Genomic DNA, 12,959 nt, shown 5'->3' with positions numbered 1-12,959 from the left:
ATTTAATATATGAAAATGGGAATTTAATATACTATCTACAAATTGCACTTCAAAGTAATTTCTACCCGTGCCTTAGCACTGAGGAGCGTTACTGCGATACAAAAGAGGCCGAAAGCCATAAGGCTGAGCCCAGAAAATGCCAGGGGAGTCCGTGTGAACACAAGTGTGTGGCTGTGCAATGGTAGTAGCAGCGTACCTGCATGCTGTGTGCCTCACCTGAAGAGCTGTATCGCCACAAAGCACATCCCTCTGACGTGTTACAATCGGTAGGAAAGCTGCAAATCTGCCCTGACCTCAGGGCAAAACGTACAGAGCAAAATACCACAAGCGAGCGTTTCCAACACGAGGAATAAAACCGGATACCTAGGGAATCTCAGGCAGCTCTGCCGATGATACAACAAGCCCTGCAGCAGAGACAGTCAGCCTCCCGTTGGGAAATCCCAGATGCCAGGGATGACTGCAAAGTATTCCCCAGGGATTGCACACAGATTGAGCCTAAACTCAGTTAAGCAAAACCTCAGGGAGGCAGCTCTGCACGTGCCAACCACCTTGAAAGGTCCCATTGCAGGAGCTCCTACTGAAAACAGTGATTAATGCCTTCCTTCAGACCACCAACGGGTATCTTAAAGCCATACCTTTGAATTCTGACAACCTCATAATGAGGTGAGTGGGGTCTGACCCAGGAGAAGGAAAAGAGGCACTGAGTGCACAGCCCACACACAGGTGCCTCCCGAGCTTCTTAAAAGGGAATAAAAAACCTTGAAGAGTTTGTCTTGGCTTTCCTTCAACGCATGCACTAGAACTGAGGTGGATATCTTGAATCCCAATATGAAATGTTCCCCGAGTTTTTATTATACCTTGTTTTCCCTTCTTTTTTTTTTTTTTTTCCCCTTGCAGTTCTGCTCTCAGAGCAGCGCCTGCATCTCTCTCAAGCATTTTCTCATTACTTACAATTCTCATCAGCAGAAGGAGGTGAAATATCAGTGCTAAGCCTGCCTGCCTCTCACCAAGCAGCCAGCCAGTGCAGTAATTATTTTCTCCATCCTTATGCCGCCGGTGGAGCAGTCTTATCTCTATTCAGGGAATACGCTAGGTAAGGATACTTTAACAGCTAGTGTTTAGCCACATGGCATAAGATAATGGCAGTACTGGCATGAAAAATGACTCAGGACACTTACCATGGTGAGCACACGGCCACAGTGATCTGTGAGCCTGCTAATGGCCTCAGAGAGGCCATAAAGGCAAAAGTCTCATCGGGCCATACTCAACCATCGGCAGGGCTGCATTGGTAGAAGGTGGCTGTGCTGAGATGCCGCGGAGTCTGGGTGTGCCTGCACGGGCTGGGTGAGAGGGCAGAGGTGGACGTAGGTTTCAGAAAGGTTGTGTCATCTTCACCTCGGCCTGGCTCAGAGCTGTGACAAGTGTCTGAGCCATGGGGCAGAGACCAGCCTGGAAACCCCACTGTGCCCAGCTGACCGCTCTCACCTGCCCAGGCTGCTGCCTGGGGACCCCAAGTCAGAGGTGGGAAAGGCACCATGCACACGGATAAATCATCTGAGTGTGTGATGGCTGGTTTCTGATTGCTAACCCTGTGTCCTCTGCTTCTGCTGCAGCTGCCTGTCCTGTGAAGCAACATGAGTCTCAAGGGATCCCACGGCAGCAGCTCTGGCTCAGCAAAGTAAGCATCTCCATGGTGGGCTCCCTCCATCTCATGGCTGGCACCTCTGCTCCTTCCCACCACCCAGGGGGATGCTTCTGGGGGTCCCGCTTGCCATCCCCTGCAGATCCCAGGGGTTTGTTTCACCCTCCGTAGGCACCTCACAAGCTGTGGTGGTACCCAGCATTACTGCCCCTCACCTCATGGGCACGACTTTCCTGCACATTCCTGGTCTCTGGAGAGTGGGGTACAGGTGTAAGAGTGCTGCCAACCACCGCCAGCACCCAGGGGGACATCGTGACAGGAGCTGCTGGCCACCCCCTGCCTCAGCCATGGCACCCTGAGGTGCCACTTTGATCCTCCCCTGTCCCCACCATTCCCTCAGGCTGCGCACTCCCACACACAGCCTGGGCAGGCAGGGCAGGGGGAGGGATGGCCTTACAGGGGATATAACCCATTCCTAGGGGCCTGACACCCCAAACTCAAAGCATTTTGCACTCAGTTACATCCTTGCACATTTTTACAGGGGCTGCTTTCTGTGTCTGAGCAGCCGAGGTGGGTTTTAAAAGGGTCCATTAACAAGGGCCCTAAGGCTAAACTGCCTTGGGTTTAGGTGGACTCGGTGGTAAAATGGGGGTTCTGCTTATCCCTAGCACGGTCAGAGAAGCAAACACAGGCGATTTGGGACAGCATGCCAGATAGCCGTGGTGAAGAGGGCAGTTCTGCTCTCCCTTGGGATTGCCATGGGGCTGCAGCGCCAATCGCTGTGTGCATCGCATGTGAGAGCAGATGTTAATGAGGTTAAAAAGTGACGGCTGATTTCTGTCTTGTCTCTCTTACAGTGGCAGCATGGGCAGAGCAGACGGAGCCTCCAAGCTGAGCGCAAAGGACCTGTACGGTAAGTCATGCCCATGGACATGTAGGGTTTGCTATAGCAAGGGCACCTCTGGAGATCTGGAGGCAGCTGCTAGGGAGTTTTACGCCAGTATTTGGGCCTGTGTATCAGACCTCCACGCACAGCAGCTGCCCTGAGATGGCAGTGAAAATGCACCTTGCCTCCACGCTGCCATCTCCCACGCGGGGCCCAGCGGTGATTTCGTGCAGACAGGCGAGCAAACGCTTCCTCTCGCTCCCCACCTGCCACCCAGATCCTCTCTAGTTATGCTAGCGAGATAACCCCGTAAGGGGCCCAACAAAGGAAAAACTGTCCTCAGCATGTTAATGATTATACTCTTTTAACTACTCGGTGAGCCATGAAAACTCCAGTGCCCTTTGGCTGGTCAGAAGCAGAGGGAATTGGTGGGATTGGCGCTTGTGCAGAGCCTGATCTGCAGCTTGTCCATAAACCACCAGAGCTCCAGAGGAGCCAGCGAAACACGGGCTGAAGAGCAGTAGAGAACATTTAGGTACCAATAACAGTTCTTCCCCCTCAGCTGCTCTCTGGATAAAGAGAAAGGGTTTTGTCAGGGGGAACACTTGCAGCTTTTAGGGAGCCCAAACCTGCAAACTCTCCCACCAGAGAGCTGTCAGTTTGCCAGGTTGGTGCTTGCATAGGGTGTGGAAGGGCTGTGACAGCTTGTATTTGGTTGGCAAGCTCCCTTTAGTGCTGCAAGGCAAGAGTGGCTGTGCTTGTCCCTGGAAAGTGCTTTTGGTTGCTGAATGGCTTTGCCTGGAGTTTTATCAGTGTGGAGCGGCCTGAAACTGTGTCCCTGAAATGATGGATTTCAAGAAGAGGGCACTGGGGAAGATTGGGGCTGTACTGAGAGGATGAAGTGTTAAACACAGGAACTGCTAACTGAATAGCTGCAAAGAAGTGAAACATGGGAATAAAGGTGGATGAGCAATTTAATGCTACTGGACAGGGCTACTTCTGGCGTTGATGCTGCATGATGGGCAGGTGCCAAGAGAAGGTTTGAACTGTTTCTGTCATTTGTCTGGGGATGAAAGGACATGTGCTAAGCCCAGAAAGAAGAGAGAGGCCGAGGAGTGGCAATGTTCAGGTGCTGCTCCACTCTGCACACAGGACTGCCATCTCAGTTGAGCTCGTCCTGCCTCTGACAGCACCATTTCCTTTGCTCTGCTCTGAAAGCTCTTGCAAATCTTGCAAATCAGGGCCAGAAACATTTTAGTTACAAGGTAAATAGAGAGCCATACAGAGACATGAGAAAATGAAACTGAGAGTTGAAAACTGTGTTGGAAACAGGGCATGAGCTCAGGTTAGCACCCACTGATGGAGACAGCCCAGGGCTCTGAATTATCAGGGTGTTGGGGTGGGATCTAATTCTGTGCACAGAACTGATGTGGCAGTATCTGGTGGTGAGTACTGCCCACCCTGCAATGCCTTCATCGTAAAAGCAAGCAAAGGGAAAAGGTGAAAAACTGTTTTGAAACCAAACACTTTCTCAAATAAGTCATTTTAAATGCTGAGTTACATCTTCACATCTTCTTTTTTTTTTTTTTTAATGGACACACCCCGAAAGCAAATTTCAGCAAGAACAGGACCTCTCCCACCAAATTCCAGCAAACCTCAAACAAGTACTGTAAGTCCAGAGGCCAAATCCTCAAGAGGAATTAAATCAGCGGCCCCTGATTTCCCTCCCGCCTCAGCAGGGCACTATGAGGGCTGCAGTAATTTACTGCAGAAATCAGTGGCTGTCAGCTGGCTCAGCCCTGTATGCACAAGCACGTCTGTGGAGTTTATGCCTGGCAGAGCTTGAGACTTGCTCACTAATTCAGCGTGCCTTTTCCAAAGGACACTCAGTGTGTGTTAAGCCAGCATTTAAATGTTTGGGTCCCCTTCCCACTTGAATCCTCCCTCCCCCAACATCAGTTTCTGCTGTGAGCTGGCACATTTGGGGGTGGAGGGCAGGCAAGAACTAAAATTCCAGGGAGAATTATGTTTCATAATGAAACAAATCACATCAAGCTGAGCTGGCCTTGATTATGTGATTATGATGCTGCTAAGGGACATTCAGAGCTTAGGAGACTTTTTATGTTTCCATTTTTCTCCGGTGCAGTCAGGCTGGACCCTCAGCCTGTGCATGCTGCCAGGCCTCCAAAGTCTGGGTGTGATGAGCATGCAGACATCTGCTGCATTTTAAGCTCGCTGGGTAACGTCCTTCTGCAGATCCAAAGCACACAGGTGTCTTAGATCGGATATTAGGAAGAATTTCCTCATGGGAAGGGTGGTCAGGTGTTGGGGCAGGCTGCCCAGGGAGGTGGTGGAGCCACCATCCCTGGAATTATTTAAGAGATGTGTGGATGTGGCACGTGGGGACATGATTCAGTGGTGGACTAGGTAGTGATGGTTGGTCTTGATGATCTGAAGGGTCTCTTCCAACCTCAATGATCCTGTGAATCGATGGGCTCACAGCACCCAGGTCCCAGCTGCTGGGCCACGCAGATCCACAGAGGTGCTGGCCCCTGAGGAAGGTGGCTGCCCTGGTGTCACAGCTGGCCTGCTCTGAGTGCTGTGACACCAGGTACACGACACAGCACCAAGTCTTTTATGTTGTGGTGAGCACAGAGGGATGCAGAGAGACCCAAATCACCGGGGAATTCTGCAGAAAAATGGCTTACAGCCCTGAAATATCTTCCCCTGGCTCTATCCCTACCAGAATCTTGATCAGAGCTTTTTCTAGGGTGCTCAGCCATCCTTGGAGTTGCCCGGCTGTCATGGGAGCCGTGTCATCCTTCCCACCCCCCTTAGCAGAACAGCATCACATTTGCTCAGCTCCGTGTTCTGGAAGCATCTGTGGCTGCTCGTACAGAGAGCCCCGGCTCGGCGGGCAGCAGGGGGAATGGCTGGCACCTCTCAGGTTGCCACCTTGCTCAATGCACAGCAACCGGCCGAATAAATGTTAATGCGTGCCATAAATAAATTAAGCTGCTTCTCCGCTTACCGGCATCTCTTCTGAACCCAGATGAAAGGCCGTGGGGGGGAAACCAGCGTGGCTCTGGCAGGAGCCAAGGGAAGGGCTGGAAGGGAGGTGTCTGTGCACAGCGGTCTCCCCGGCACGCTTGCCACCCCTTTCTGTGGCAATAACCGTGTGGACTTTTGCAGGCACTCATCCAAGCTGCTTTTGTGGTTTATTAGATGGTGCTGTCTGTCGTGAGGGCTCAGGCACTGTGACTGTGAGGAGCTGTGTAGAGTCGAGGGGAATTTAATGGTTATAGTGGGTTTCACACAGGGCTAGGAGAAGGAAATGGCCCTGCAGCAGAGCTCACTTCTGTTCAGTGCTGAGTCTGTCCCTGTGATGTTCAGCTGCTTTCTGCCCTGCCAAGAAATGGCACCAAGCTGCCCACCTTCCTCGATACGCTCGTTTCTGGGAAAGTCCCAACCTTGGTGTGGCACGGGGCTGGAGAAGGGAGTTTAGGGCATGAGCACTGCCGATGGCCTGAGTTAGGCTGGAGAAACGCGGAGCTGCAAGGCAGCAGCATGCGAGGTGCGATCACTTGACACTGCACGCCTCCCGTAACCCAAGAAAGGCTTCAGCGCTGTAACAGGACACGGGATGCGAACACAAAGAGAAGCGCCGCTCCCTCTGGGCCCCGGGATGGGTATCATCTGCCTGGGGAGCCGTGGGGAGAGGAGACCCATCAGCTGTAGGCAGAATATGCCGATGGTGAAGGACTGACAGGTTTAATGGTCACAGGACAGCTCCTTGGGGTCTCTGCAGGCCTCCTGTATCTCCTTCTGGGGCTACGTGGGGAAGATAAGACTGGACAGCTCCCTGTGTGTCCCCTGGCCTGTAATTCCTTGCCAGTTGCTCTCCCACGTCCCCACTTGCACCCTGGGTGAGCACGAGGTGAAGCAGGGCCTTGGCGAGACACCTTTACAGACAGGGCTTGTGCCAGCTCAAGCAGAAAGACAGAAACACTGACTGGATACCGCCTTTTTTTCCCTAAAATTATCAGGTGTTTACCAGCCCAGTTTTTCTTGCACACCTCTCCCAAAGGACTTGCTTGCTGCTTGCCCAGGATCTCGAGCACAGGACAGGGCACAGGGACACACAGCTGTCTGCATCACCAGGACCAACACATTTCACCTTTCCCCTGCTCCTGCCCGGTGCCAGCATGGTCTGACAGCTGCTCAGAGGAGGGAGCGTCCCTGCTGATGTTTTCCCAGTACAATGGGGCAACAGCAAGGAGCTGAAATGTTCCTACGATAGGTGGAGAGAAAGGCAGGGCAGCTTTCCCACCTGCTGCTGTTGTTGGCTTCCTCAGCCCGCCACAAGAAAGCCCCCGGGCAGCGCTGATCTGCTCACACGGCTCCGAGTCAGAGCACTGCCTGAGACACTGGCTCCCCATCTCCCCCGCCGTCGGCCTTGAATAACTCCCTTGTCTGCCCCCCGGCTCCCTCAGTGCCACTTCAGCGTCTTTCTTCACGTCCCCTTTCCCACCCGAGATTCCAGCTTCAGATTACGCCGGCTCCTCTGCAACGCTGCCTTGCGGGTGAGCCTTTTATTTAAAGCCTGGAAACGTAATACTCCAGCTGGAAACGGGGCTGGAAGAAAGCAAGCAAGCCAGCATTCCTGGTGGTTCCTGCGGACCAAAACCCGGCGGTGGTGAAGCCGGGAGGCGAAGGCTCTGCTCTGGGTGCTGCTGGCTCAGCTTGGCCCTGGCTGCTCTGAGCAGGCAGCCCTCACGTCCCCATTGCAATGCTTTTGGGATGGCAGCTAGCAATGGGGTCTGCAGAGAGGCCTTTCCCCCTCTGACCCCACAGTGCCTAGTCTGCACCTCCAGCAGCCCTTTTTCCTTGCTGCTTCAAGCCTGCTGAGTGCAATTTCTCCCCTTGCATGGAGGATCTGCCCAGAGTTTACTCATAGGGACATTTTCTTGAATGGAAATGGGTTGTTGGACCTGCCCAGGTACTCTGGGAACAAACGCTGGATTAGTTACTTAATGACGACAAAAACAATAGGGGAAACTTTTTATTATGAGTGGTTTTTGGTTCTCAAGTGAAGCAAATTTGTCACTTTGTTTACTTAAGTCAAGGGCCTGATATTCAAAAAATGTCATTACCGGCTACGGGGAGTTTAGAAAACATCATTTTGAATTGTTCAGTGAAAAATAACCTGGCATATTTCTCCCAGCTCTGATTTTAAAGGGACAGGGAATGCTTCTGCCTGTGAGTTTCTCAGTAGCCTGTTTATTTTCTGCCGAGCGGCCGCTCAGGATGCTGCTGGCCATCCCTTGGCACGCCGGGACAGGCAGGCGATGTTACCTGATGTGCACGGCCCGTGCACAAGGGTCAGGTTTTTATTTGCTCTTCTAGAGTGGGTTGTGTCTTCAGCTAATAAAAGAAGAATGTGAGCAATTGGGCTTGAGCTAGTGGCAAATATTAGGCATGCCAGGGAGGAATTTAGCCTCCTGACACCGACTGGCTGCCAACATGCTATCAGGCAACAGCTCCCCGCTGCCCAGCCCATTCACACCCCCAGCGTCAGTGAGAGCCTTCTCATTCACTTCGGGAGCTTCCAGATCCCAAAGGGGGATGGCTGTCCCCACAGATTCCCAGTGTCACGGCCACTGTTACCGACAGCTGCTGGCATTCAGAGAGGCCCGTGGTGGTGGCGGGAAGGACAGGGTGCTCGAGGCTTTGGAAGAAGCTGCAAAGAGGCTTCTGAAATGGAGCCTGGGCAGTAGCTCTAAAGCTTTTGGTGGCGTTTCATTCCTGCTGCCTTTCTCCTCTTGCTGCCCAGCAGATCTTCTTGCAATGCCATGCTTTGACTTAGTTAGGGCTTAGTTACACAGTTAGGGCCGAAGGCTGGCTCTGCACTGGGAGGGCTTTGCTGACACAATCACACCGATGTGGGGAGGTGCTCCCATGTCAGACACTACCCCTGCCAGCAAAATTTTCCTCTGGCATTGCTTATCCCAGCTCCTACGTGCAAAACAAACTGGTTGCAATGTTATTCCAACCTCCTGTGGTTTCTCCTTCCTTGAAATACTCATGTGGCATGGAGGAGAGCCGGGCAGGGGATGTCATGGGGCAGACAGGAGCACTACATCCCACACGCTGTCCCCGGCACTGGCCAACCATGGGAACCCCCGAGCAGGGAAGCTCCAGCAGCGACAGAGCCTGCAGCTGCCTTGGGGCCGGGAGCCCAGGCGCAGCAGGTCTGTGCAGTGCCCGAAATCAGATCCTTGACTAACCCTGCAGAACCTGGAGCGTCCTCCCACTCGGCGAGGCAGCAGGAGCCTGTTGGGTCGGCAGCGCTGCACACCGCAGATGAGCGATCTGACTGCCAGATCAGATCTGGCCTCCTGCTCCCATCCTGGGAATGGATGCTGTTTCGTAAGGCTGCTTTTTAATGCAGGCCCGGAAAATTTGCATAATTGCCATTAGTGTTCTGAAGCATTTGCTGCTTCGTTCCTCCTCCGAAGGGCTGTGTCCTGACCTGTTGCTTTGGCAGAAGAACCAGCTCATACTACATAGAAATGGTTACTATAAAGAGCGCGTGTGCTGCTAGATAGCATATAGATAATATAAGGAATTGGCAAGCTCCAGAAGGCAACAGCCAGGACTTTCCTCAGGATGCTCCAATGGACACAGGGAGGTCTCCAATGCAATGCAGGGGGAGGGAATCAAGGAGAGGTCTTTGGCCTGGTAGTGCCAATGATAATAAACCAATCCTATAAATGCCATAAAACAGAATGTGCAAAAGAGCATAAGTACTATCAAATGGGAATGGCAGAGCCAAATCTGTCAGGATCACACCACTTTTATACCAGTATCTCAGCTCCGAGTTGCACTGCACTGGATCCTTACTCATCCCCTGCTGTGTCTCAGCTTTGTGTCTGTGTCTTTCACCAGGGCTTTGAAACAAAGCTCAGTGCTTGAGCAATAGTCCTGACCCTTGGGTCCCTTCGAAATCCTTGTAGGATAACCGCCTTTCAGGTCTGTGGTCCCTGTCACCCTGTGGTGCCACCCCTACAGAGATGGATGCTTTGCAGCAGCTGCGCTCTCGCCTTGCCAGCACAAGGTGGCCGAGGCAGTTCGCCAGCCATCTCCCAAACCTGACCTGAGGGGGACAGAGGGACAGACTTTCTGTGCTCAGATGCAGTCTCCCTCCTATGCCCACACCAGAGGGGGCTGTGCTCCCCCACGGCTGTGCAAGCGTGGTCTGCATTTAGGGCAGAAGCAACGACACCACAAGGCTGCACCGTCTCGCGTTTCACTCGGCTGATATTACTCCTTGGTTCCCTACAGACTGCTTCACTGATGAGTTGCCCGTCCCCCACATTTTCTATGGAGCCTTCCACCCAGCAACAGCAGAAAACAAATATGGGGAGATGCGGGGAGGATGAGGGAGGATCCTGGGTGATAAAACTCCCTAATTAAGCTGTGCACAGAGGGCAGGCTGGGGCCTTCGCAATGCTGGTGCAAACGGCTGCGTTTGTCACAGCAGCACCTGTTTGCACCACAAATGACTTCAGCCCTGGTGTACAGCAAAAGCGTGGGCGAGTTTTTGTTTATGAGATTGCTACAGAAGGGCAGAAATGGCATCTCGGGGCAGAGCTTTGGGATCTTGCCCGTAAATGACCTGAAACCCTTGTTAGGATCAGCAGAGCACCACGGTCCCGCCTCTGCCAGAGGGAGAAAAAGTGCTCAAATTCCCCCAAAACTGCTGGAATGCTTCATGTCACACTTAGTGCTACAGCCGTCCTAAGGCTCTTCTGCCCTCCTCTGTACTACTCAAAATCCCTGTTGACTTTAACCAAGTTCCTTCACCTCTAAACTACTCCCACGGGACAGAATTTATCCCGCTAGGCGATCTGTTGTGCACACAATGTGCCAGGTTGGAGGGAGTGTTCACAGCCACATCCCAACCCCTGGAAAAAAGGGTGTTGCATGGAAATGGGGAGGGAACTTGGCACTTAAGATGTGTTTTGACTTCCTGGACTCAGCCGATAACCCCATTCCTCCAGGATGTGAGTTGATCGTACCTTCTTTCTCAATAATTCCTGTCTTTCATCCTTCCCACTCCTCAATGTAAAGCCAAGCAAGACTCTCTCCCTTCCAGCCAGGACTTTTGTGTGTTGCCACTAGATTTTCAGCACAGCACCCAGTTTTGAGTCCATTCTGAGCTGGCAAAATCCACCTTGTTACCTCTGCAGCGGTCTCAGCTTTTTCCATTTCTTCATGTGGCCACTGGTGCCAGTGGGAAACATCATTTCCGCAGTGCTGTTTTTCTGCGAGATATTGGTGACAGATAACATTCTTCAGAGAATGGCTTTGCAGTTTTTCCCACAACTCTGGGTATGAGTCCAGATGAAAGCTAGCTGCTTAGGAAGGGACTGAGCTGAATTCAGTTACAGAATCATTTCTGCTTTTTTCCTGCAAGGGGTGTCCTAGGGCTCATGGGGCCAAACCTCTCGAGGCAAGAGACGAGGCAATTTAATGAAGAAATACAGTTCTGCACGTGTGAATATCTCACGTGGCATCCGTGCTTGAGTCATTCAAAACTTTCCTGAGTGCCTGTGCCAGGCATACAGCAAGTGTTTAGGCTCGGCACGATGTGACTGTGAATTACTTGTCATTGTTTTTGAGGCTGCAGCAGTGGGTCATACCCACCACCTCTGGCCTGATGATGATCCCCACATTATGAGGGCTTTTTGTTGCCAGACACCAAAAGCAAGGCACAAAGCTCTATTGTTTTCCCATCTCTTCGGCTCTCTTGGCAGACAGCAGGGAAAAAGTACAGCAGTGGTCACTGTGGGTCTCACGCCAGCTTTTATCACCTTCAGATGTTTGCTGTACTTGTGCCATGGCCCTGGAGCTCGCATGCCCTTTGCAATCCAGCCTGTGTTGCATCCCAGTAGCCCTCCACCACAGCAGCCTCTAAAGGGAGAGAGCAGAAGGTGACTCGTTTAAGCAGAGGTGCACGCTGGTGTCTGTGCTGTGACAGCAGCTGCCATCCGATCTGAGGAAAACCATCTTTATATTCCTGTAACTCTTATTCATCACATGGGGATTATGCAAATTCCCTGCCTGCTGGGGATGTGGTGTGGATTGGGTCACGTTACCGTGCTTGGGTCTTCTCCATTGCAAGATGCTGTATAAATGCAAAGTGTTCTAGCATGAGAGGTGTCAGATAAACTGGGAGGAAATTGCTACTGTTGCTAACACACCAGTGTTCATTCATACAAAATTAAGGAGGTGGAGGACAAGGCTATGCAGAAGGGCAGTGTGGGAGCCACTCGGACACGTGTCCTGTTTTCTCACGTCTTTTCTGGCAAAGGGAGTTCACCCGGCTCACATAAAGGATCTCCTATTATCTGCAGAGTTGCCTTAGCTTAAAACTTAAAACAGCCACAGGTCTCCATGCGGGCATCACTCTGTGTGGTATATTTGCTTCAGCCCAGCATGACCAGAGCCAGCTTTAAGCTAAGGCAAATAATGATGAATCCAGAGAAAGGCTTACATTGTTTCATCACACTTCTTTGAAGTAAATATACCAATGAAACCCTAACCATTTCCTAAAGCTTCCACATCTCAGGCAGATGTGACCTAAGATTGCCTATTTTGTCATTTACAGCCCAGATCCTTACTTCTTCCTGCATTTAAATCAAAACTGAGCACTAGAAAAAGAGATTTCAGCGTTTTGCACCTCTGCTGCCCAGGAAAGCCCAGCTGTTCTCAGGCTGTGTAGTTCTATTTTGAGGATACCAGGAGGAAACATGAAAGGAGAGGTTCCCATGGGCTTAGGGGCCAGGTAGAAGCCAACAAGGAGGGTTTTCAGGAGAAGGAAGAAGCAGACATCTTAAAGGGAGGGACAGGAAAGAGAATATGCAGAAACACCCCTTTCCTCTGCCTGGGCAGCTTCTGAGATGTCACTCGAATGGCATCCTGAGACAAAATAGAGGCACATTGTTTGAGTTGTGTGGCTCTTAAAGGCAATACCTCCAGGGAGAATGAACAGAGGGAGTGGGAACCTCTGCATTTCCCCACCACGCACCACCCATGCCTTATTTTATATCTTGCTGCCAGGTTTGTGCAGCTCCAGCTCTGCAGCAGCACCTGGCACTGGGCAACAGCCTTGCCACAGACCCCTAATGCGAGAATCCTGGCTGATAGCAGTGATTGCTCCCAAACTGGACCAGGCAGAAACTCATTTCTGCCTCCCCCTTGGCCCTCTCTGGCTCACAGGCTGGTGGAGATGGAGCTCCAGGCCCCCAGCACTGGCACCGAGCTACAGGGCCCTCACCAGGGCTGGAAAAGGCTGAAGGGGCCTGTGGCTGGGCTCCCTCTGTAAACCCCATCTCCCCAGTATCCAGCAGCTCTTGACACTGCTCA

The 12,959-nt window shown here is 52.0% G+C and overlaps 1 protein-coding gene across 2 annotated transcripts in view; it reads left to right on the top strand.

The window, feature by feature from the left end:
- EPS8L2 (EPS8 signaling adaptor L2) overlaps nucleotides 1-12,959 on the top strand; it is a 61,225-nt gene that overhangs the window by 17,806 nt on the left and 30,460 nt on the right. Inside the window, exons 2-3 of one of the 2 annotated variants that reach the window (XM_068683614.1) lie at nucleotides 1,614-1,678; nucleotides 2,500-2,555. In XM_068683614.1, the coding sequence (XP_068539715.1) occupies nucleotides 1,635-1,678; nucleotides 2,500-2,555 (100 nt within the window). In that variant the 5' untranslated portion in view covers nucleotides 1,614-1,634. The remainder of the gene's footprint in view (nucleotides 1-1,613; nucleotides 1,679-2,499; nucleotides 2,556-12,959) is intronic. The other variant, XM_068683615.1, reaches the window with a different exon arrangement.

Source organism: Anas acuta, chromosome 5 (genome assembly GCF_963932015.1).
Source record: "Anas acuta chromosome 5, bAnaAcu1.1, whole genome shotgun sequence".
Lineage (NCBI taxonomy): Eukaryota > Metazoa > Chordata > Aves > Anseriformes > Anatidae > Anas > Anas acuta.
Note: the sequence above shows the minus strand (reverse complement) of the source record. Positions and strands in the feature narration are given on the sequence as shown.